This window comes from Brachyhypopomus gauderio, chromosome 10 (assembly GCF_052324685.1).
Source record: "Brachyhypopomus gauderio isolate BG-103 chromosome 10, BGAUD_0.2, whole genome shotgun sequence".
Taxonomy (NCBI): domain Eukaryota; kingdom Metazoa; phylum Chordata; class Actinopteri; order Gymnotiformes; family Hypopomidae; genus Brachyhypopomus; species Brachyhypopomus gauderio.
Window position 1 is genome coordinate 4,643,236 of NC_135220.1, and position 25,165 is coordinate 4,668,400.

The 25,165-nt window shown below is 41.7% G+C and overlaps 1 protein-coding gene across 3 annotated transcripts; it reads left to right on the forward strand.

Annotated features, from left to right (window-relative positions):
* Nucleotides 1-2,713: 2,713 nt before the first annotated feature.
* cdh26.1 (cadherin 26, tandem duplicate 1) lies at nt 2,714-22,509 on the forward strand. 3 transcript variants are annotated; one of them, XM_077018921.1, is made up of 19 exons: nt 2,714-2,826; nt 2,909-2,957; nt 6,039-6,092; nt 6,217-6,312; nt 6,627-6,782; nt 7,063-7,210; nt 8,845-9,029; nt 9,254-9,382; nt 9,646-9,831; nt 9,942-10,222; nt 10,482-10,624; nt 13,082-13,312; nt 14,318-14,533; nt 14,913-15,040; nt 17,725-17,793; nt 18,191-18,247; nt 19,036-19,068; nt 19,183-19,254; nt 20,590-22,509. In XM_077018921.1, exons 2-19 carry the CDS (start codon nt 2,922-2,924, stop codon nt 20,806-20,808), a joined length of 2,439 nt encoding a protein of 812 aa, XP_076875036.1. In that variant the 5' UTR covers nt 2,714-2,826; nt 2,909-2,921; the 3' UTR covers nt 20,809-22,509. The 3 variants fall into 3 exon arrangements, with proteins under 3 accessions (XP_076875036.1, XP_076875035.1, XP_076875038.1); XM_077018920.1 differs by having other exon boundaries at nt 2,718-2,826; nt 6,036-6,092; XM_077018923.1 differs by having other exon boundaries at nt 2,818-2,957.
* The last annotated feature ends 2,656 nt before the right edge of the window (nt 22,510-25,165 follow it).

The following is a 25,165-nucleotide window of genomic DNA, read 5'->3' on the forward strand; positions in this document are numbered from 1 at the left end:
GGTGTGTGTGTGTGTGTGTGTGTGTGTGTGTGTGTGTGTGTGTGTGTGTGTGTGTGTGTGTGTGTGTGTGTGTGGTGTGTATGCGTGTGTGTATATTAGCAGCCCAGTGTATATAGAGTAATAGAAATGGTTTCAGTGCTAATTATTCCTAAGTACAGTGTTCTATTTCAGTGTTCTATTGCTGTGGTACAGTACAGTATTCTATTGCAGTATTCTATTACAGTGTTCTAGTACAGTCTTCTAGTACATCGGTACAGTACAGTGTTCTATTACAGTGTTACAGTTGAGTGTTCTATTGGTGTTCTAGTAGTGTTCTATTATGTTTTCTGTCTTAAACACTAAATGTGGTTTATGGTAGTAACATCTTACATGAAAGGTGTCTACAAAACATCCACACTGTCTTCATATGTCATTATTCGTTCTATGCATTAAGGGTGGATAATTTTAGATGGCAGTGATATTGAGTTTATATCAGAAGAAAAGGTTGACATGTCCTGTACTATTTTCACTCTGGTGTTTGGTTATGGCAGAAATACTGAGAGGTCTTTTACTGAAATGTCGAGATACTGAAATGCACGTGAACAGAGTTTGACTACTATAATGAAAAAAGATGAATCCATGATTACTCATATATCCATCCATCCATTCATTTTCATCCGTTTATCTGGGTCTGGGTCACGGGGGCAGTAGCCTAAGCAGAGAGGCCCAGGTCCCCCTTTTCTAGCTCTTCTGGGGGGATACCGAGGTGTTGCCAGGACAGCCGAGAGATATAATCTCTCCAGCGTGTACTGGGTCTTCCCCGGGGTCTCCGCCCAGTTGAACGTACCCAGAAGGCATGCCCAAGAAGGCGCCCAGGTGGCATCTGGACCAGATGTCCGAACCACCTGAACTTGCTCCTCTCTGCGTGGAGGAGCAGTGACTCTACTCCGAGCCTCTCCCAGATGGCCGTGCTCCTCACCCTATCTCTAAGGGAGAGCCTGGACACCCTGCAGAGAAAACTCATTTCAGCTGCTTGTATTCACGATCTCGTTCTTTGGGGCAGTACCAGAGCTCCTGACCATAGGTAAGAGTCGGAATGTAGAATGACCAGTAAATCAAGAACTTTGCCTTTTGGCTCTCCACCACTACTGATATAAATGTTCATAAATATGTTATCTTGTATTTATGTAAGATGATATGTTATGTAGACACCCTTCCTGAAAAGTGTTTCTGGACTGTTATAGGCTGAGATTGTCTGAATTAATCAGTGGTCAGTTCTTAAACCTGTGAAGGTTACCTCACCACTCACTACTAAAGTGTTTACAACATTACTATAACATGGGCTTCTAAGGGTTGTTTGATACATGTAAATAGAAAAAAAAAAATATATATATATATATATATATATATATATATATATATATGTATCAGAGAAAGAGTGTAACAAAACATATGACTAATTAACTTGGGAGTTTCCATATGTAGCTGGCAAGCTTTGGCACCTGATGGTGTGTTTATCCGCCCTAAGGGTTAAACTTGTGGTTTTTCTGAAGTAACACTATAACAAGCTAAACACTTCAGGGGAAATTGCTATGTCCTTATAGATGGTATTTGAGTTTGAACGTAAAAAAGCCACAGAAACTAAAACACGCAACACAGTACAGAAAGCCACAACATTACAATACAATACAAACAATACAATTCCCAAAAAAATGTGATCTACATACTCTTCTGTGTTTCTACACGTGATCTACATACTCTTCTGTGTTTCTACACCCATGTGATCTACATACTCTTCTGTGTTTCTACACGTGATCTACATACTCTTCTGTGTTTCTACACCCATGTGATCTACATACTCTTCTGTGTTTCTACACCCATGTGATCTACATACTCTTCTGTGTTTCTACACCCATGTGATCTACATAATCTTCTGTGTTTCTACACATGTGATCTACATACTCTTCTGTGTTTCTACACATGTGATCTACATACTCTTCTGTGTTTCTACACGTGATCTACATACTCTTCTGTGTTTCTACACCCATGTGATCTACATACTCTTCTGTGTTTCTACACGTGATCTACATACTCTTCTGTGTTTCTACACCCATGTGATCTACATACTCTTCTGTGTTTCTTCTTCACTGATTTGAATGTGCAGTTTAACTGTTGTTGTTACTTTTCACAGCACATTTTTGTTTTTACCTATATGTGTGAATTTGTGGTTATTTTCACATGCATACGCCTGATTCTTCTTTAGGTGTTAATCAGTGTTAAGACGTGGCCAGTCCAAGTCCTTCAGTATTTTAAACCCAGTACAGCAATGCTGGTTTCCCTTCCCAGTATGCTGTCACGCATGAGCAGAAGACCGACTGGCTCCTTGAGATTTGTGAAATGAAATAAATATATGTAATTATTTACATACTTGGTAATAAACTGTATGAGTTTTTGTATATTTTTAATTATGTTCTGTTAGAAACTAGGGTGTAGTCCAATATGCTTATTTTATATATGACAAAATAAAAAAGAAAACTAAGTGAAATTTTTAAATGTGCCTTTTAAGTCCAGAGCAATAAGCCATGGTGTTGTAATATTTTAAGATGGACTTTTAAGAGTAGCAGATTCCTCTACAGGGCACACAGCCACTAGGGGGCACTGTTCTTCACCATGTGGGAGCACAGAGAGTTAATGAAGGCAGGCGTTGACTACCTGTTGGTTTCACTATGGCCACGCCCCCACCTGAGACCTCCGGATCTCTGGAATTTATTCAGAGTGTGTTTAGCAGCATGTACAGCACTCACACATGCAGAAAAAAGCTAAAAAGTGACACACCCTACAGGCAAGGTACGTTATAGAGGAACAGAGGATTGTGGGATAACTACTACTATCAGCTAAACTTGTCTTCTTTATTTGCCCTTAAATCAAGCGGACACGTCAAGATGAGAATGTCCCCTGGTTTTCTGCTTCTGCTCACGGTACGTTTCTGTCTGGAAGTTTCAGAGCTTGCTTTGCCCACACCACTGTTTATTTATTTGTGTATTTCTATTTACCATTTAAAAATGTTTGTTGTTTGTTTTATTTACCTTTTAAAGTCATTAAGAGAAATGCTGCGTCCATAACCCCTCATGGGGCTGTGGACGCCTCTCTCATGGGATTCCACAATCCCCAAGGCATTCGTGGAGTTTGAACAACTTAAATGGTTTTGTCAAGTATGTTCAAAATTGCTTCAGTTCTCTGGTTTCAGTATATAAAGTTCATTACACAACTGAGAATTAAACCTGTAGGCATAAAGGTGAGCAAACTCTTCCAAGGACATTGTAGTTTTTGTGGTTACTGTGCTGACTGTAAATGATGTTTCCAAGGTGACAGTGAGTTGTTCCTTGTTCCTGATAATTTACTTATAACATGTCATCTATTTGCTACATGTTAGCCTAAAAACGTCAGGTCTGTTTTTGCTCTGGAATAACTTTCACAGCAAGTCTGAGAGAGATTATTACAGCCTATTCTGAAATGACATTGTGAGTTCAAAAAGGTTCCTCAAAAGATTAAAAGTGTAAATTATCTTGTAATTTACAAGTGAAAACACTATTCATTACATTTACTAAATTAAATAATTTCATTATTCAAATAATTAAAAACGAAACTTTTCAAACCTATTCAGAAGTTATGGCCCTAGTGAGAGGGAGCTACACTCTTCCTACACTCCACACAGATTGTACACGATACAGCACTATATAAAATACAGACATACTCACACTGGGTCAAAAATAACATTAAAGACTTTAAAAGCGTCTGTAATGTAAAATAACTAATGCAACCAGTACTAGTTCTAGACCATTACAGACCAGTGCAGTTCTAGACCAGTACAGACCAGTGCAGTTCTAGACCAGTACAAGAGAGTCTCGTCATGCAGGATTATTGGGTGAAGGGAGAGGGCTTGTTGTTATCCAACACTTGAGGAGACACTCAGAGTGTAAGAGAACCGTTGGCTGTGTCAGCAAGACTGGGGGGGCGTGGGAGAAAGTTCACAAGCCTAACAGCCTGGGGGTCCAAAGCTATTGTGTGGACAGGTGGGACTCGAATGCCCACTGCTGCAGCACCTAGTTCAGGAGATTTTGGGTTTGAATTTGTTGTAATAAACACAATAGGTAGAGTTTAGCACATGTAAAATGTAACCAAATTTTCATTTTGCAAAGTTGCAAATGCTGTCCTCCAGAGGGCAGTGTTGTCAGCATAGATGTGGAGAAAATAAACTTTCCAGAAAGTATTATACTTGTTCTGCAACCTAGAATGCTGATCACAGTCTCTGTTCAGCATTATTCTAGGAAACATTATTCTAGTTAAAACCGCCTTTTTCAGTCTGTGGACAGTGAATCCCTGGACACACCCAGCTGGAATGAAGTCCTAACATTATGCCTGCAAGTCAGGAAACTAAATTGGTACTTATTAAGACAGTCACATATTTAATCTTGTTGAACAGCATACTTGTGTATTGTTTCAGTCACGGTAGGCTGTGCGTGTGTGTGTGTGTGTATGTGTATGCGTTTGCATGAGTAGGTGTGTGAGTGTGTGTGTGTGTGTGTGTGTGTGTGTATATGTGTGTGCATTTGCATGAGTAGGTGTGTGAGTGAGTGTGTGTGTGTGTGTGTGTGTGTATGTGTGTGCATTTGCATGAGTAGGTGTGTGAGTGAGTGAGTGTGTGTGTGTGTGTGTGTGTGTGTGTGTGTGTGTGTGTGTGTGTGTGTGTGTGTGTGTGTGTGTATGTGTGTGTGTGTATGTGTTTGGGTTGAGTTTATTACTTTTGTATTATTAGTCTACTCTTTACTAAGTCGTCCTCCCCAGATTACATTAACTTGATCCTTCATGTGTTAACTTGGTCCGTATATTTTTAGGGTCTAAAAGTGAAAGGAATTCATATGTGAATCCTTCTTCTGAATCGGTGTCCCACACACAGGAGGCAAACCTCTTATTACCCCAGTCTATACTTACACCAGGCCACACAGCAGACTGTCCCCTTCACATCCAACAATAGAATAATAACCACATAGTCACATTGACATGGCAAGACTGAGTTAGATTAATTCATTAATAACATCTTACACCACACAAAGAGCTGTAGTTTTTTCAATTGGCTGGCTTTGCCAGTTCAGCGGCAGCTGTCACTCACTTTCGCTTTGTATACTCGTGATACCTGGCTTAAGAGAAGGATAACACCCACACACCACATGCCAGCTGATGGAGTTATTGCCAGCTGACTGGGCTGTTGCCAGCTGACGGGGTTATTGCCAACTGACTGGGCTGTTGCCAGCTGACGGGGTTGTTGCAGCTGACGGGGTTGTTGCCAGCTGACGGGGTTGTTGCAGCTGACGGGGTTGTTGCCAGCTGACGGGGTTTTTGCCAACTGCAGGCTGTGGTGGAGCTGTGAGGTATCCTGGCATTTCAATGATACTGCTTAACTACACTTAAATCATTACACGTGTGACTCAGGCAGCACTCTTGTGCTCGGAGGCATAAGAGCACGCGTTAAGGCACACACACATACTTCTGTTTCTCGAAGACCGCGGTGACTAGTCTGAAGAGTGTTGAGAAGCCTCTCAGATACCTTCTAAAGCCACAGGCTTCAGTCTTTAGCTGTTCTTTTTCCCCTATAGTAGTAGTAGTAGTAGTATAGTACTGTAGTTCTAACATATGTGAAGGATAGCAAAGTATGCCGTAGTCTCCAATGAGGAGCACTGTTCAACAGTAGAACCTTTTAGGTGAATTAGTCAGATTACTAAAAACATCTTTACTAACACAAAAAAAATCATGATATTGGTGCTGCTCTCATTTAGACCAATGATGACTATGTATAAAATCTTAACCACACAAAGTTACTTTAGGAATTGTTGCTTCATCTACAACAAAAGACAGACAGATAGAAGGAATCTAGAGGAGGCTGGAAGAGTCTTGAAGATGCTGAATGTTGCGTATGCGTCTACAGGTGAAGTTGTTCTTCAGTGGTGGCACGTTGTGCCAGTGTTGTAAATGTAACTATTACACTTGCTTATGCTCAGCAGCTGTGGGCAGAGACTTCACCCAGCAAACGGAGACAGCAGGATGGAGTGACGCGTGTATGTATTCTGAATACATATGTATTCTGAACTTGTGCTTATTCACCTAGAAGATGAACACAATTATTATATATTAGGTTTATTAAGCTTGAAATAACACCAGGGCTTGATTTTCCTCTGTAAGGACACCGTGCTAGTCCGGTCCAAGCGCAGGTGGGTGCTGTCCACCATCGAACTGGAAGAGGAGGATCCCGGTCCATTCCCCAAATTGGCCACTGAGGTATTACAGTCCTATAGGGGGTGTGGTCAAGAATGTGGGGAGGGCCTAGGGGGTGTGGTCTAGACTATGGGGAGAGCCTGTAAGGGGGTGTGGTCTAGACTATGGGCAGAGCCTGTAAGGGGGTGTGGTTTAGACTATGGGGTGAGCCTGTAAGGGGGTGTGGTCTAGACTATGGGCAGAGCCTGTAAGGGAGTGTGGCCAAGACTCTGGGAAAGCCATAGAGCCCCACAATCAAAACAATCTAAACTTCATTCTTGTTCTCTCTTTCTTTCTTTCTTTCTTTCTCTTCTTCTCTTTCTCTTTCTCATCACCAGTTGTTCAATGACAAGGAAATCAACCATACACTCAAATTCAGTATTAGTGGGCAGGGCGTGAATGAGGATCCCGTGGGCGTATTCACCATTAACGACAGGACTGGACAGGTGTTCATGCACAAGCCTATAGACAGGGAGCTCTACCCTTTCTTTTATGTAAGTCCTCGTGGTCCTCCAAAATGGATCCATTTAAAAATGTTCTATTTGTTTTTGATGGTGATAATGATGATTATCATTATTATTTAAATATAAATAAATAAACAAATTTAAAATAAAATTAAAGTAATTGTATATATTAGGCACTTCAAAATGTCATCAGAAATAATGAAGACAAATAATCAAGATGAACATTTGGCTATTGGTTCTTAAAATGATGCTATGTAGATGTTGTCGTAAACCAAGTTTCCCTGTTTCACTGCCCTTTGCTAATACGCAGGTGAAATTTGATGTGCAAGATCGAGTTACAGGTCAAATTCTTGACAAAACTCTGGCTTTCAATGTGGCCATAAAGGACAAGAATGACAATGCCCCTTCGTTCATACCTGACGTTTTACAGACACATGTTCCAGAGAACATAAAAGAAGGTTAGGCCACACCCACATTTCAGCGTGCCACAGTTAAAGAAGCATTACACACAAAATGCCTTCACTAAAAAGGTTGTGTTTGTTTGTTTGTTTGTTTGTTTGTTTGTTTGTTGGGTCGGTTGTAGAAAAAGAATAAAAATGAAGAACTAAGGTTAGTTAATAGCAGCATAGATCAAAAAAGAATTCTGATATGAAGCACTTGTCTTTCTTTCTTTAAATGAATGTAAGCTAGTTTCCAAGTGCTGTTTGGAAGACTGGTCAGAAATTCGGCTGTTAGCATTTATCGATGCTTCATGGACATGACTAGAGACTAGAGACAGGAGACTAGATACTAGTAAACTTCAACCCAGCTGAGCTGATTGTGTATTGCTGGTTTCTAAGAAAGTGTGAGGGAATCATTGCTGAAACACTGTTCCCATCTGTAGTCCAGGCAGGAAAAGGAGAAGGAGTGTGTCTGTTATAGGAGAAATACACCTGCACTCCATACACCTGTACTACATACACCTGTACTTAATACACCTGTACTTCTGTACACCTGTACTTCATACACCTGTACTACATACACCTGTACTTAATACACCTGTACTCCTGTACACCTGTACTTCATACACCTGTACTACATACACCTGTACTTCATACATCTGCACTCCATACACCTGCACTCCATACACCTGCACTCCATACACTTGTACTCCTACACCTGTACTCCTGTACACCTGCACTCCATACACCTGTATTCCATACACCTGTATTCCATACACCTGTACTTCATACACCTGTACTCCTGTACTTAATACACCTGTACTTCATATACCTGTACTCCTGTACACCTGCACTCCATACACCTGTACTCCATACACCTGTACTCCATACACCTGTACTCCATACACCTGTACTCCTGTACACCTGCACTCCATACACCTGTATTCCATACACCTGTACTTCAAACACCTGTACTCCATACACCTGTATTCCATACACCTGTACTCCATACACCTGTACTCCTGTACTTCATACACCTGTACTCCATACACCTGTACTTCATATACCTGTACTCCTGTACACCTGTACTCTATATACCTGTACTCCATACACTTGTACTCTATACACCTGTACACCTGTACTCTATATACCTGTACACTATACACTTGTACTCTATACACCTGTACACCTGTACTCTATATACCTGTACACTATACACTTGTACTCCATACACCTGGGCTCTACACATTTGTACTATATACACCTGTACTCCATACACATGTACTCTATACACTTGTACTCTATACACCTGTCCTCCATACACATGTACACCATACACCTGGGCTCCATACACCTGTACCTGAAACATGTTCTAGCAGTGTTATGTCGAGATGTGTTCTAGCAGTGTTGGTCTCAGGTCATGTTTCTCTACTCACTGTTTAAAAGGGGGGTCGGAGTAGGGAGGCGGGGCATGTGGGGGGATGGGCGGGGTTATGTAATGCTGGGCCATAACACCTAGAGTGTCAGCGTAACCTTCACCAAGCTGTAGCGTATAAACATTTTGCATTTGCATGGCTTCGTAAAAACATGCACTACTTTATCATATTTACAAATAACACATTCCTAACGGCTGTCCTGTGATCCTGTGACAGGACAACTACCCATTTCACTCCAGGCGAAGGACAGAGATGAGAAAGACACCGATAACTCTCGTATGTCCATGAAGGTGGTGTCTCAGGACCCGGCACAGCCGCAGATCTCATTGAAGGCTGTGCCCAACACCATGAGAGACAATGAAGTCAGACAGCTCATCTTAAGCGGATGCTTTGATTATGACGTGAGTGCAGATACAGTCACAGGTTCAGTCTCTCTCTCATCTCTCTCTCTCTCTCTCTTTCTCTTTCTCTCTCTCTGTCTCTCTCTCTCTCTCTCTCTCTCTCTCTCACACACACACACACACACACACACACACACACACACACACACACACACACACACACACACACACACACACACACATAAAAATGCTCACTTTTGTCTCCTTTCTCTCATGTGCTTTAGAAAGCAAATAAATATACACTGCTAGTTGAAGCCCAAGACCTTGGAAAGCCTTCACTCTCCTCTACTGCTACAGTCCTCATTGACATCACTGACTCCAACACTCACACACCTGTGTTTAATGCCTCCACGGTGAGTCTGGGCAAACCTGACAGACCAGCTGCTGGGTGTGTATGTGTCCACAACAGAAACCCACTGAATCAGCCTTCAACAAACTTTTCACACTCACACACTTAAGATGTCACACTCTTTTTTCTAATAATCGAATCTAAAAATCATTACGAAATTCACCAGATATTTGTGTGCATTCTGCTGGACCCTGTATTTGCAAAAAGCTTTTGAAGGTGTTTTCAAGAGTGACAGGGTAACAATTACCTTACACTGTCTTCTTCCAGTACAATGCTCAGGTTATAGAGATGCAGAGCAATAAGGAGATTTTGCGGGTAGCTGTGCACGATAAGGACACCCCTAATACTCCAGGCTCCAAGGCCGTTTATTCAATCATCAAGGGCAATGAACAGGGTAACTACAAAATAGAGACGGACCCAGTCACCAATGAAGGAGTCCTGACCGTCATCAAGGTGGAGACCCACATCTCTCACATACTGTTATACGGCAAACGTTACGCTGCTCAGAGTTCAGCGTTAATCATCAATCCCTTTTTGTGGATGTTGTCGTCCATATTTCTCAGGGGAAGGATTATGAAAAGACGACTCTGACCGAGCTGGAGATAGCAGTGGAGAACGAAGAACCGCTGTTCATGTGTGTTGACGGCAAACCAGTGACACCAGTCCCAGAGAGCGCTAAAACCCCCAGTACGGCTAAAGTCCTGGTGAAAGTGATAGATGTGAACGATGCACCCGTCTTCTCGAAGAAGATTCACACAGTGTACAGGAAAGAGGAAGACGAGCCTGGGGATGTGTTGTATCAGCCCACCGTCACTGATGAAGATTCGGACATAAACAATATCAGGTGTGCTGGAACAGTAGCAGGATGTCCCAGTGTTGTTTACGTTAACAAACCAGGCTGCATCTTGAAGCTTTAAGTCTTAAGGGTTTCACTAACAGAACCTTCTTAGTGTGCCTTAGTGTTCTCCAGTGTCCCTGTACAAAATAACAGAGCAGGAATTATGGCTGTCTAGAATGAGTGACAGCAGCGTCACATAGTATGGGTTAGTCATCAAGATACACTGGAAATTATACTGTGTATGTATGTGTGTGGGTGTGTGTAGGTTTAAATTAGCCGAAGATCCAGCTGATTGGATGACTATAGACCCGAAGACAGGCACCGTCACCTCGAAGAAGAAGATGGACCGTGAGTCACCATTTGTCAAAAACAGCACCTACACGGTCGTGATCAACGCAGTAGACAACGGTACGGCATCAGCGCACACACATCTGTCATGTTCTCCTATGTTATGAATTCAACTATGTTATTTTGGATTGAGCTTTTTGTGGTATTTTGACTCTGCACTTCAGAACAGTGGACTAGAAATGAAACAGTAATCTATTCTACATCTATTACAGGAAATACAATAGGTAAATTTTAGCTGAATATGCTTACAATTGCATCAGGTATTCTGTAGTCTGTATTTTGTATTCTGGATACAGTCAATTGCTCAGTACAAATTCAGAAAAAAGATGACAGAAATACAACTATAACATCAGGAGGTTGAATGTTAAGAAGCAGCAAAACATTTGTGAGCTTAACAACAGACATCTGAGTAGATCATGAACACCATAGACACTATAGACACCATAGATATCACAGACATCACAAACACCATTGACACCATAGACACCATAGATATCACAGACATCACAAACACCATTGACACCATTGACACCATAGACACCATAGATATCACAGACATCACAAACACCATTGACACCATAGACACCATAGATATCACAGACATCACAAACACCATAGACACTATAGACACCATAGATATCACAGACATCACAAACACCATTGACACCATAGACACCACAGACACCAAAGACACTGACTGTCCTTTAACTTGAGAATTGTACACAACCAGTAACATGTCAGACACTTTAGAAAAACAGTAAAAGTATCAAAATAATGAAATATTGCCTTTGTGACTATGGTAAACAAAATTTGTTAAACAAATACAGTATATGTAGATCATACACTGTTATCTAAGTAGCCACCCTTCCCTTTGTATATTCTGGTGTTCTCATAACCAGCTTCATGGGTCTGCCTCCTGTGATGCTTCTCCATCTGTGGTGGACACCCTCACACCCCCTCACACCCCCTCACACATCTTATCTCACCCTCACATACCCTCATAAAACCCTCACACATCCTCACACTCCTTCACACATCCTCACACTCCCTCACACACCCTCACACATCCTCACACACCCTCACACATCCTCACACACCCTCATACATCCTCACACCCCCTCATACATCCTTTCACACCCTCACACATCCTCATACATCCTCACATACCCTCATAAAACCCTCATACATCCTCACACTCCTTCACACACCCTCACACTCCTTCACACATCCTCACACTCCCTCACACATCCTCACACCCCCTCACACATCCTCTCACACCCTCACACTTCCTATCACACCCTCACATACCCTCATAAAACCCTCACACATCCTCACACTCCTTCACACATCCTCACACTCCCTCACACACCCTCACACACCCTCACACATGCACAGTGCATGTAGGGGGACATTATTATTATACACATGAATTATAATTGTAAACTGAATTATAATTATCAACACATTATTATTAATGCTAATCATATGATCATTGTTATTACTTAATTCTTCTTTTTCTTAATAATTCTTTTTCTTATTAAATACATCCAGACAGACGTGTCCAAAAGTTTGACTGTATGTGTGCACAACGCTCATGAACCAGTTAGTCAGGTGTGAAGCACTGAGCTGTCACTCTACTTAATCCCCTCTGGCATTTGGGCTGTTAGACCCTCAGCACTAATCCCCAGAGCCTCAGTTTTCATTAAAGGCTCTTCTTAAGTTCTTTAAGTTTAGTACTTTTGTAAGGAGCTTTCATTGTGAGTTAATCCATGCTTGTGATCCTTGGATTCTAGTCCAAACTGGGATTATAGTCCGATTTTAAACTGAGAGATAAACTGCTACCAAACCATGTCAGTGCCATCAAAGTGTGGAGCAAAACTAAATAAATGCAGATTAGGTTCCCAATTGCTTTATTTATTGGGTTAATAAATGGTGATTGGTAATATAAAGAATGCATTTCAAGATTCTGTAGTTTCAAATCCATCTGGTGTTTTTGTTTATGTTTTTGTCTTACATGTCCACATGTTTTGGTTTTGTGCCACACAGGTGCCACTTGTTTTTTTCTCGTTAGCAGTTGCTCATGGGTGTCATTATTTCCTCATGTTTGTCCTTTTAAAATCCTCTTTTCATTGGAACTGCTTGTCACTTATCAACCTTACTTTGTCTTTCTTTCGTTATCGTTTGTTTTGAGCTGACTTTTGTTTTATTAAATCTTCGTTATTTGTGTTTACTGGGGTTTTGCCCACTATTTGCCCATGACACTTCAGTCATAACTGATTAACCCTGTTCTAAGGTCATACGTACAATGTTTGATGTGTAGCATTCACGAATACAGAAGGCATTGACTATTACACAAACATATTGCGAGCATGACATTGTATCTTTTGCAGTAATCTGTAAAAACCTGACCTCATATCATTCTAATCACATGTGAATGATTCTTCTCAGGCTCAAATGGTCAGTGCCTCCCTTAAGTATGGAGCTTTCATCTGCTCTCTTTCCGTGTGTGTGACCTAGGAGAGCCGCCCGGCACTGGAACCAGCACCCTGGTGGTCCACCTGGGAGATGTGAATGACAACACTCCCCACCTGATCGCCAACAGATCTGTGATGTGTGGGAACAAGGATGACCGTGTGGTTGTGGAGCCCAATGACATGGATGCTGAACCGTTTGGTGGTCCCTTTTCCTTCTCTCTTGGGACTGACGATAAGGACCTAATGGACACATGGAAGATTCACCCCAACACAGGTGAGCGAAGGGGAACATTAAAGGTCACAGTGTGTCAGACTTTATTATGTTGCTGTTTTTGTGACAAGGTCATGCTTCCTGAAACCTGCTGCTGTGTATTATTCCTGCTTTAGTCCTCATGAAAAAAGGGAGAGACAAATCCCAAATCCTACGACAGGATTTTCCCACGCTAGGGTTTACCCACGCTAAGGTTTACCCACGCTAAGGTTTACCCACGCTAAGGTTTACCCACGCCAGGTTTTTCCCACGCTAGGGTTTATCCACGCTAAGGTTTACCCACGCCAGGGTTTACCCACGCTAAGGTTTACCCACGCCAGGGTTTTCCCACGCTAGGGTTTATCCACGCTAAGGTTTACCCACGCCAGGGTTTACCCACGCTAAGGTTTACCCACGCTAAGGTTTACCCACGCCAGGGTTTACCCACGCCAGGGTTTTCCCACGCTAGGGTTTATCCACGCTAAGGTTTACCCACGCCAGGGTTTACCCACGCTAAGGTTTACCCACGCTAAGGTTTACCCACGCTAAGGTTTACCCATGCCAGGGTTTTCCCACGCTAGGGTTTACCCACGCTAGGGTTTACCCACGCTAGGGTTTACCCACGCTAAGGTTTACCCATGCTAGGGTTTACCCATGCTAGGGTTTACCCACGCTAAGGTTTACCCACACTAGGGTTTACCCATGCTAGTGTTTACCCACGCTAAGGTTTTCCCACACTAGGGTTTACCCACGCTAGGGTTTACCCACACTAGGGTTTACCCATGCTAGGATTTACCCACGCTAAGGTTTACCCATGCTAGAGTTTACCCACGCTAAGGTTTACCCACACTAGGGTTTACCCATGCTAGAGTTTACCCACGCTAAGTTTTACCCATGCTAGGGTTTACCCATGCTAGAGTTTACCCACGCTAAGGTTTACCCATGCTAGGGTTTACCCACACTAGGGTTTACCCACGCTATGGCGTCACATGATTAGCACTCCAACCACCATCTCTGTTCCTGGCACAGGGCCGAGAACCTCACTGGTCAGTCAGCAGAGCCTGGCGTACGGGAACTACTCTGTGCCGCTGCGCATCGAGGACCAGCAGGGGGCAGCAGCACACAGAATCGTACATGTGGTAGTGTGCGACTGCGGAGAGGGAGATGAATGCCGGAGTCTCCTGCCCCGGTCCTCACGCCTGCACCCCGTGGCTGTCCTCGCCTTGCTGGCAGCACTGCTGCCCCGTGAGTCTCCATGCACAACAACGTAAACTGTAACAATCCGGTCTCACAGCTATAATAACCCCATTCACGCAGGCCATAAAATTACATTTGCAAATTATAGCCGTTTGTGTGTTAACTGGAATCAGGTTACAAGTAAAATTTCTTCCCTCTGTAATTAAAGCCCTACTCTAACTTCTTCAGGCATTGGCAGCTAGCCACAGGTATGTTTATATTGGCAGCTCACCAGGAGAAATTAATTGCATATTAGCCTCATCAAAAGGGAGAGCTCCATTCCACACTGACATCATTTCTGTGATTAAAACCCAGGTACCTTTAATTGTCTGACACACTCTGCACGTTTGACACCTGTTTGTTTGTTTGTTTGTTTGTTTGTTTCCAGTGCTTTTCTGCTTGTGTTTCCTCTGCATTTGTCGATTCAATGAAAAGATTTTCAAAGGGGACTTGCAACATAATGGGGAACAAACCCTCATTATATACAATGAAGAGGGAGGAGGCTCTCTCATAAGGGTATGTGATCCAGCACAATGGGGAGGGGTTCTCTCATAAGGGTATGTGATCCAGTACAATGGGGAGGGGTTCTCTTATAAGGGTATGTGATCCAGTACAATGATAAGATAAGATAAAATAAGTTTCCTTATGCAGGAAACTCCTCTCAATCTTCTAAAGGGCAGGAGTCTAGCTCTGATTGCGTGTTTTTCTGGTGTGTTGCTGGGTCACTGCTGGGTGTGTTCAAGGGAACAAACTATGTTACATTAATGTACATTGACATCAACAAACACCCACAAACCCAGACAAAACCAAAGCCCAGACAAACCCAGACAAACCCAGGTAATCCCCAACTGCCATTATGCTGCAGCTGAACCATCTCCTTCCAGTATCTAAAAGGCATCGATCACGTCTGCTACGTATCAAACAGGGATGATCACGTCTGCCACACATCATATATCAGAGCCACAAACCCAGAGGCAGCGCTGCCATGTGTCTCCAGTCTTCTTCTGAGCAGCTTCAGTACTCTAACTGGACACTTATCTAGAACTGATTTTGGTACTGATTCTGGAGATCATCTTGGATAATGAACACTTACTTGGGATTTATAGTGGAGCTTATCCTACCAATTTGTGGTCATTTTTTATTCCATGAAATGTCATTTTCACTTTCAGTGTATGTTATGCACATTGGTGAGGTTGTTATTATTGTCTATGCATAAGAATTTGACAAAGTTAACTCTGTTCTCATGTTTCTTCTTTAATTACTTAATTGCCTACTGTATCATTCTCTACCCTGTGCTACCTTCCCCTACACTGTCCCACTGTACCCTATCCTAACCCACTATACCCTATCCTATCTCACTGTACCCTATCCTATCTCACTGTACCGTACCCTATTCCACTATAATGTACTCAACCCCACTATACTGTACCCTACCCCACTGTACCCTATCCTATCCCACTATACCATACCCTATTCCACTGTAACGTACCCAAACCCACTATACCGTACCCTACCCCACTGTACCCTATCCTATCCCACTATACCGTACCCTATTCCACTATAACATAGCCAAACCCACTATACCATACCCTACCCCACTGTACCCTATCCTATCCCACTATACCGTACCCTATTCCACTATAACGTACCCAAACCCACTATACCATACCCTACCCCACTGTACCCTATCCTATCACACTATACCATGCCCTATTCCACTATAATGTACCCAAACCCACTATACTGTACCCTACCCCACTGTACCCTATCCTATCCCACTATACCATACCCTATTCCACTATAACGTACCCAAACCCACTATACTGTACCCTACCCCACTGTACCCTATCCTATCCCACTATACCATACCCTATTCCACTATAACGTACCCAAACCCACTATACCATACCCTACCCCACTGTACCCTATCCTATCACACTGTACTCTGTCCTATACCACTATACCATCCCCTATCCGACTATACTGTACCCTATCTCACTGTACTCTGTCCTATACCACTATACCATCCCCTATCCCACTATATTGTTTCCTATCTCACTGTACTCTGTCCTATCTCACTGTACTCTGTCCTATACCACTATACCATACCCTATCCCATTATACTGTACCCTATCTCACTGTACTCTGTCCTATCTCACTGTACTCTGTCCTATACCACTATACCATACCCTATCCCACTATACTGTACCCTATCTCACTGTACTCTGTCCTATCTCACTGTACTCTGTCCTATACCACTATACCATATCCTATCCCACTATACTGTACCCTATCTCACTGTATTCTGTCCTATACCACTATACCATACCCTATCCCTCTATACTGTACCCTATCTCACTGGACTCTATCCTATCTCACTGTACTCTGTCCTATACCACTATACCATACCCTATCCCACTATACTGTACTCTATCTCACTGGACCCTATCCTAACATACCAGTGGGGAACCGTCAGGGCCCTCTACGCCCTCTCAGAGGGCCTAAAATATTCTTAAAACATAAATATATATAATTTATCCAATGTTTTAAAAATCTACTTACAGTTTGACAATCGACATCTAAACAATTACAGAAATATAAGCAAATAAATTATTCAACCGTGTCTATTCAATCTGTGTTGGAAGGTGAGGGGTTAAGTGGAAGCCTGTGAGCCTGTGTCTCCCCCTATCAGGACTGTGATGCCCGCTGTTCGTTTACAGAGGGCCTGGCAGTTATAATTCAGCGCAATACCAGTTTCAAATGACAGTAAAATTGACCAATCATATCTTCCTTCTTAGTGGGCGGGCTTAACTGTATGATAATTTCCGCCCGCTGTGGCGAGGCTAGCTGTTGTTAGCGTACCACCGCTAGCTAGTTTCGATTCAGTCCTTTGATGTCCTCGTGCGCGTTGTTTACATATTCCGCTCCCGAGGAACACGGAGCTGTGAGCCTTATTTTGTTGGAACCTTATTTTGTTTAAGAAGTTATCTAGTACAGTTCATTAGGAGAGGAAACAATTTTTTTCGGGGGGGTGGGATGGGAGCGGGCCCAGGTTAAATGGTCACGGTTCGCTACTGTAACATACTATACCCTTCGTTGTTACTCTACACTCTAGCCTACCGTCTCTTCCCCTATTCCGTGACTCTTGTCCTGTCCTCTCCTATCTCATCTTTACCCTGCTGTGTTTTAACATTGTTTAGGCTGACCCGAACGTAATCCAGACCATGCAGACCAGCAGTACCTTGGCCCTGAATGCAAGAAATACATTGGTGTGTATTGCAGTCCTACTTTCTTTTGAGTATGTTTTTATGTGAACTATATTTGTGTATTTTTTTTCTCTGCATGCACTATATTGAAATAGAATGACAACTAATCTAATTTGAGTAGAGTGGATTAGAGTGGATTTTAATGAATGTAATGGACTGTAAATCACTGGACTCTAGGTCACTAGACTGTAAATCACTGGACTGTAAATCACTGTACTGTAGGTCACTATACTGTAAGTCATTGGACTGTAGGCTAGACTGTAAATCACCAGACTGTGTTCAGTTATTGACATTTGCTTCAGCAAAACAGTCACATGTCAATATCAAGCCAAAACTCTCATGTCTAGGAATGTAGCAAAATAGCCATGAGTCATCTATAAATGATTTCTGACTCATCCAGGAATACAATGGAGCATGGGCTAATGGTGCTACTATGAAATCCTCTGGAAAGGAAACCGTGAGTTTTGCTTTCAATAATTTCTAAACACTAATACAGCTAATTACATAAAACTATGAAAGCTGACTTTATTAGGTGTGGACGTAATTATAACTTTGGATTTTGATGTTGTTTGTTGATGTAATAATAGGTTTAAATGTACTGAAGCTAATTCTCAGTGAGAAAAGTTATCAGTGATATTGTTATTATTATGTATTATTAAACACATACACTATGAAAACTATAATGATGATACCCTTGTTTTAAACTCAAGACAAGTAATTTAAATGGACATCTACATTATGGAAAACATAATATAAATCATTGACACTGATAGACTCCACCCCAAAACATTATGTAAATCATTTACATAGAAAGACTTGATGATTTGATGATGTAGGTCCTATTATAATGTGTAATTAATAGGCTTAAATACTTGCTTACAATTGCTGAGTGATGCTTTTGACCTAAAGATTAACTGGAAGTCCTTACAAAGGAAGACTTTACAAAATTAAGTTTCAAAAAAATTCTTAAGATGTTTGGCACACAGGACATTATTTCAAGTAGTTCTCCTGGCCTTTAAGAATAGGACTGCAGATCTATGAATGCAGTCCTACGGATGTCTTCTGGCAAGTTACATTACATAATTATTGCTACAAAACCAACTACAATTTTTTTTCCTTGTAAATGTTCATTGTAATGAATGTTTATAGTGTGAAGGTGCACATAAGTGCACTGTGGAATCAATTTAGCCACTATTTAAAATGTAAAATGTAATGTTCAACACAAACATGTGTTTTGTATGATAGAACTGGGGTGTTAACAGGACCTACACTACTAGGGTAAGTTCATGAAACTATGGTAACTGAGCAAATGAATCGAATCTGATCTCATTCTGATTGGGTTTTTGTACAATAGTTTCTCTTATTCTCCAATATGGTCATATTTGCATCCAGACAAACAGATACAGTGGCACATACAGAACTGTGAGCAGGTCTGACTGGAACATAGAAGGCCACCTTGATCGGGTAAGACACCCTTATTACACCCTTACATCTCTTTCTCTCCCCCTTTCTCTCGTTCATATATATATATCACGGACGTAGTTTTGGGGGGGGACGGGGGGGACATGTCCCCCCCACTTTTTCAAAAGCCGGTTTTGGTCCCCCCCAGTTTTTACAGTTAAAACCAAATATTTAAGTAGCGACGAAGTCATGTCCCCCCCACTTTTTAACGGTTAAAAAAACAATATCCAAATAGCGACAAATCTAGCACTAGGATCATGCAGCTCCGAGCTCCCCCCCCCCCCCCCCCGCTCAACAATTTTTGTTCACAGCGCTCAACAATTTTCATTCAACCCCCCCCCCCCCCCCCCCCCCCCCCGCTCAACAGTTCGCCACCCCAGGTTGTGTCCCCCCCACTTATGAAATCAAAACTACGTCCATGATATATATATATATATATATATATATATATATATATATATATATATATATATATATATATATATATATATGTGTGTGTGTGTGTGTGTGTGTGTGTGTGTGTGCGTATTTGTGTGTGCGTATTTGTGTGTGTGTGTGTCACTGCACAGATAGGTAATAGGCACAGCAACAGATAGATAGGAATTAGATAGGACTAATTCCGATTGGGGTGAAAATCACAATTGGTAATATGGAAACTTAAGATGGGAGCTTCCTTTTTTATTACTTTTTTAGCGGTTTTGGCGATAAAAGTCACAATAGGTGGAAGTGACGAATAATTGGGGACAACTGACAATAGGAGCTTGCAAAGTAATATATAACATTTTCCATTTCCTGCCCCAAGCTTATTCTGGTATTGACTTGAGACTTGACTTGGACTCTAGCCAAAAGACTCGTGACTTGACTTGAACTTGTATTTTGTTATGTTTAAACATCTCTGCTGTGAGGCTGTGCTACTGTACTGTTTAGTTAACCTGACTGGAAAACAATACCCTGGCGCCATCTCTTGGTCAGTTAGCAAGTAACAAGTTCAGTGAAATTACAGTATTTCCTAAATTGTAATATAAAACTTGATTTTAAATTATTATGTTAGATCCAGTAGCATTACATTGCTGTTTCCTTCCCTTTACCGTGGTGATACATAACTGAAGACCTGGTCCACTGAAACCTGAGTCTGTTGGGCACGTACACTGTTTGAAATGTGCTACCCTGTTGACAGTGCACATATACCACAGATGAATACCACAGACTCCCCCCGTTCATTCTGAATGTTACTCCAAAAACCTTCATGGAGAATCTGTGAGCATCTCTTCTGAAGGTGAGACAGGCCAATTCGTCACTAATACAATAAAAGCCAAATCTCTGCCTTCATGTTAACAGAAGCTGTTTGAAATCAGCGAGGATCTACTTGACATTCCTCCGTGCGGGCCACATCACTACAACGATGAGGGGTCCGACAGCAGGTGTCCGTCTCTAGACAAGCTGTCCTTCGGCACGGGACGAGAAGACCTGGACTTCCTGCAGGACCTGGGTCCACAGTTCTGCACCCTATCTGGGATTTGTCGGGAGGCTATGGAAGAGAAGAGAATGAATCTCTAACAGATCACACTAACAGATCACACTCAGGGAGTTTTGCTTTTTTTTCAAATTTTTCGCAAATGGACATCTGACTTGAATTGTAATATTATGGTAAAATGAAAAGGTCATTCTTGTTATATATGGCCCTCTTCTCACACACAAAGCTCCCCCACCATGCATGGCAATATCCTGACAGGAGACTGGTTGTTTTAGCCCAGGTGTTTCTGACTGCAGCTATTACAGGTGTTAAGGCTTTATACACATAACTTGCTTTATACAGTCTAAGGTCAAACTTTACAGTGAATAGTGACAATCCAATCTTGACAAGTTCTTCAAAATGTAATTTTTCCACTGGAGCTCATCCAATGGGCATGGACTACATCTGATATGGGCTGCCAGGGGTCAAGTTTATGTCAGGGGTCAACTTTATGTCTGCATGGGGCAAGACAGCTTAGATCTCCAAGATCTCAGACTCTCCAAATTCAAATCTAACTCCTAGCCACGCATGGATAAATATTCAAAACCTTCTAAATTCTTTCACTGCACTCTGATGGTGTTTGGGGAAGGAGTGACGGAAAATGACGCTCATCACTCTGATCAGGTGGTTGACGGACACGCTGGGTTGTTGTCTAAGAGAGCCACTGGTGCGGGATCCTCTACACACGTGAGTACGCAGCTCTGACCCCTTGGTGGCATGGGATGAACGGGCAGGGCAGTGAATCTGACCTGCTGATGTGGCGTCTCCCAACAGTCAGGCCAGCGTGATCGGCCACGCCCATTTCTTGACAAGATCTTGTCACAGTAATCCTGTTGTTTGTTGTTACTCTTCATATGATCTCCTGTAAACTCTGCTTGTTGTGGTGATTGTTATGGTTCACACTCCTCCATATAAAAGGCCATAAATGTTGCATATGGAGTATTGCTAATTGCTGTTTTCCAAGTTCAGCGTCTTTTTTGTTCAAACTCCCTTAGCGCCCACTAGGGCGGCGAAAGAGCACGTCAGTTCTAGCGTTTGGTGTTTCAGACATCACAGGTTTACACTGACCACGTTTATGGGGTTTACGAATTGATGAATGTAAATCCTAGACACATTTTTGTTGTTTTGTTGTTGTATGTTTATTTTGTTTTGGTTTGGTTTATGGCTTTGGTTTTGTTAGCTGTGTTAGCTTACAAGTCACTACAATATAACCTTTCCAACATAGTCAGTACATTTCGTATTTTGGAGTCGTTATATTTACTTAGGTTATTAGGCAGAAACAAACAACGTAATGTAGTACAACGAGAAAGGTGACTTAAATGTTAACACTGGTTTATGTTTACATAATATAATATGAGGTAAAAAATAGATTTATGTTGTTATGCTCCATTCTGTTAAGCAATTCCAATACATTAATTGCTATCTGGATGTTTTACATAAACATACACAAATCCCTGTGCCATATAGCATTATAAGTACTTATAGGCCAATTAATTGGGCCTGGAAGCTCACAATTAAGGTTGAATTATTTGTCAGCATCTTGGGTTACGCTGGACTGTATTATGAAGCATTCTGTTGTAAGTTCAACTATTTCATATATAGTATGTTAACATTTTAATTTAACTAATGTTAGAATGTGCTATTTGGAGAGACCAGCAGGTGGCGGTATTGTATTATACACTGGTACAATGCAAAATTGTTTTCATTCATTGTTACATATAATTAAAGCTTGGTGTTAATTCAAATCTAGTCTTAGTCTAGTCTTAAAATGTACTGTACTCACTAATCTTGTTTAGTGATTAAGGGATTATGGACCTATAAAGTAAGGTTAAAGATAAACAATACTTCCCTAGCACTTGGAGAATCCGTGTCAGTGGAGACACTAAAGATGCAGGTGTCAGGGATTTAAAGAATAATCTCTTCTTTGTTGTAATATAAACACAAGGACAGCCCATTTTGCCTGTAGGCAATTCTGCAGTTTGATTTTAATTATGCTGTCAGTCATTAATATCCCAGCAACTCATAAATTATGATGACTCAGCATGGGCTCAGTGTAACTAATATGCACTAAATCTAAATGTAGTGCCACCGTCACCTAAAACCTGACATGTGCTTTAGCAAAAAACTGGAGGATCAGGGTCTTTGTGTTCCTTCCTGTCCTGTATTCTACTGTACTATATTGTACTGTACTGTAGAGGTAGTGTAGTGTACTATAGTGTACTGTACTGTAGAGGTATTGTAGTGTACAGTAATGTAGTGTACTGTCCTTCAGTGTACTGTAGTGTACTGTCCTTTAGTGTACTGCAGTATACTGTCCTTTAGTGTACTGCAGTGTACTGTCCTTTAATGTACTGTAGTGTAGTGTTCTTTCCTTTAGTGTACTGTAGTGGACTGTCCTTTAGTGTACTGCAGTATACTGTTCTTTAGTATACTGTAGTGTACTCCCATGCAGTACAAAGATTCTTCACCTTCATTTAATAATTTTACCTACCCATGCTTTGCTATCATTTTGGAGGTCACAACAAAATCTTGTTTTTGTAGCTGTAAAAATCTTTTAACTGTTAAGACAACAAAACGTACAAGAAAGAATGATCTGAACTGCTGTAACCTTTGTGCCTGGAGGGATTGGGTGGAGGTCGTTGGACTTGTTTGCTCTACTACAAAACCCAAATGTATGCAGGGCAACACACGTTCCTGTGCACTTACACATACACCCACACATAGTGCAACAGCATAAAATTTAAACATAATTTCTCTCGAGTTCTGCAATTGTGGGAGACATGAGCTTAATCTCAAATCAACGTTCTCTAGTTAATCCAAGAAAAACCAACCCAGGTTAATCCAGAAAAAAATCATTTTAGGTTAAACCAGAAAAAAACAATCCTAGTGCATTTATGAATTTACTTATAATCTGAACGTATCTTATCAGCTGGATCCCCGTGTGAGGAAGGTTAGGGAGCGTCTCTTCTGGGTAATGAGTGTTATTCATGTGGTTTCAGTAGGTGTTCCTGATGGGTGAAGGGGGTGTGTCAGAGGACCCGTTTGCACAGACAGGATCGAGTGATCGACACCCTGCTGTGCCTGTCTAAAAAAGGCTCTGGGGGGTCATGTTTGGAGGTTTTGCCATTTTTGTGTATGTAGACATTTGTGTGAAAGTGGTCGTTTTGTTAAGCATGGGTTCAGCGTGGGTTCAGCGTGGGTTCAGCGTGCTGAGCATCAGGAGATCTGAGATGTACTGTCTGACAGTTTGCACTGTGAAGAAAATGAAGATTTTAAAAGAAAAACATTCATCAACATGCACTCTGATTTCGTTCTTTAACTCCAGTTTAACTAAATGTAGTATGGACCTGTACATGTTGAATGCAAAAGCTCAAGGGAGTAAAACAATTTGCAAAGGTTGTCCTCATTTCAGAGGCATAATGAGCATAAACTCACTATCTGTACTGTGAAATTCCTGACAATATTAGATCAACCCTCAGAAAAAAACAATATAAGAATAAATGCATAAGTAAAATCTCTCTGTATGTTGAGAAACAGAGGACATGACCCCTGACCTGTGCTGTGAGCACCTGCTGCTTTTAATGACTGAAACGTACCAAAGGAAAAGGCAAAGTTAAGTAAAGCTGCCTGTTCAGAAGAACGATGTTTGTGTGTTTAACTCGGCCAAATGGCGAGGATGCGTGACTCCCTGTAAACACCAGGACGAGTTCACCCGCACTACAGAACGTCTCTCTATAGGTAACTCTGCACATACCTGCACCACATATAGGTGACGCCTATAGGAACAGCCCCTCCTTCATCAGGCCTGTTTCCCAAGGAATGTCAATGCACCAGCTCTTCAAAACATAGGAAGATTTTCACTTTGTTTCCGCCCCCTCTGTGCTGGCCAATCAGCATTCGCCTTTGCCAGCCCTCTTACCACATTCCAGCTCTGTGTTACCACCTGTTTCTCAACTACACCTGTTTCCCATCACACCTGGTCTCACGGCAACACATGCCTTTTGGTGGTGGCATTCCCTTGTGTGGTCTCGTCTTTCTAAACACGGGACTATGCTTCTCTAGCTTTATTCTAGCTTCTCTAGCTGTACATTTCCACTCCCCTACATTATGCCCTCATGGTCTCGTCGTTTACCTGTTCCACACTGTCTGCTTGCTCATGGTTACAGTTAACCTGTTTTCTGCCCATCTGCATATTTTGGGTGCTGGTTAGTGATGTCAGTAACGTTCTCCACCGCATGTATGTTACCAAACGAATTACTATGTGACTAATCTAGATATATTCTACTGATATATTCTATGGATATAGATATATTGTACTGATATATTTTACTGATCTAGGTATATTCTACTGATGTAGATATATTCTATTGATCTAGATATATTCTACTGATATAGATTGTA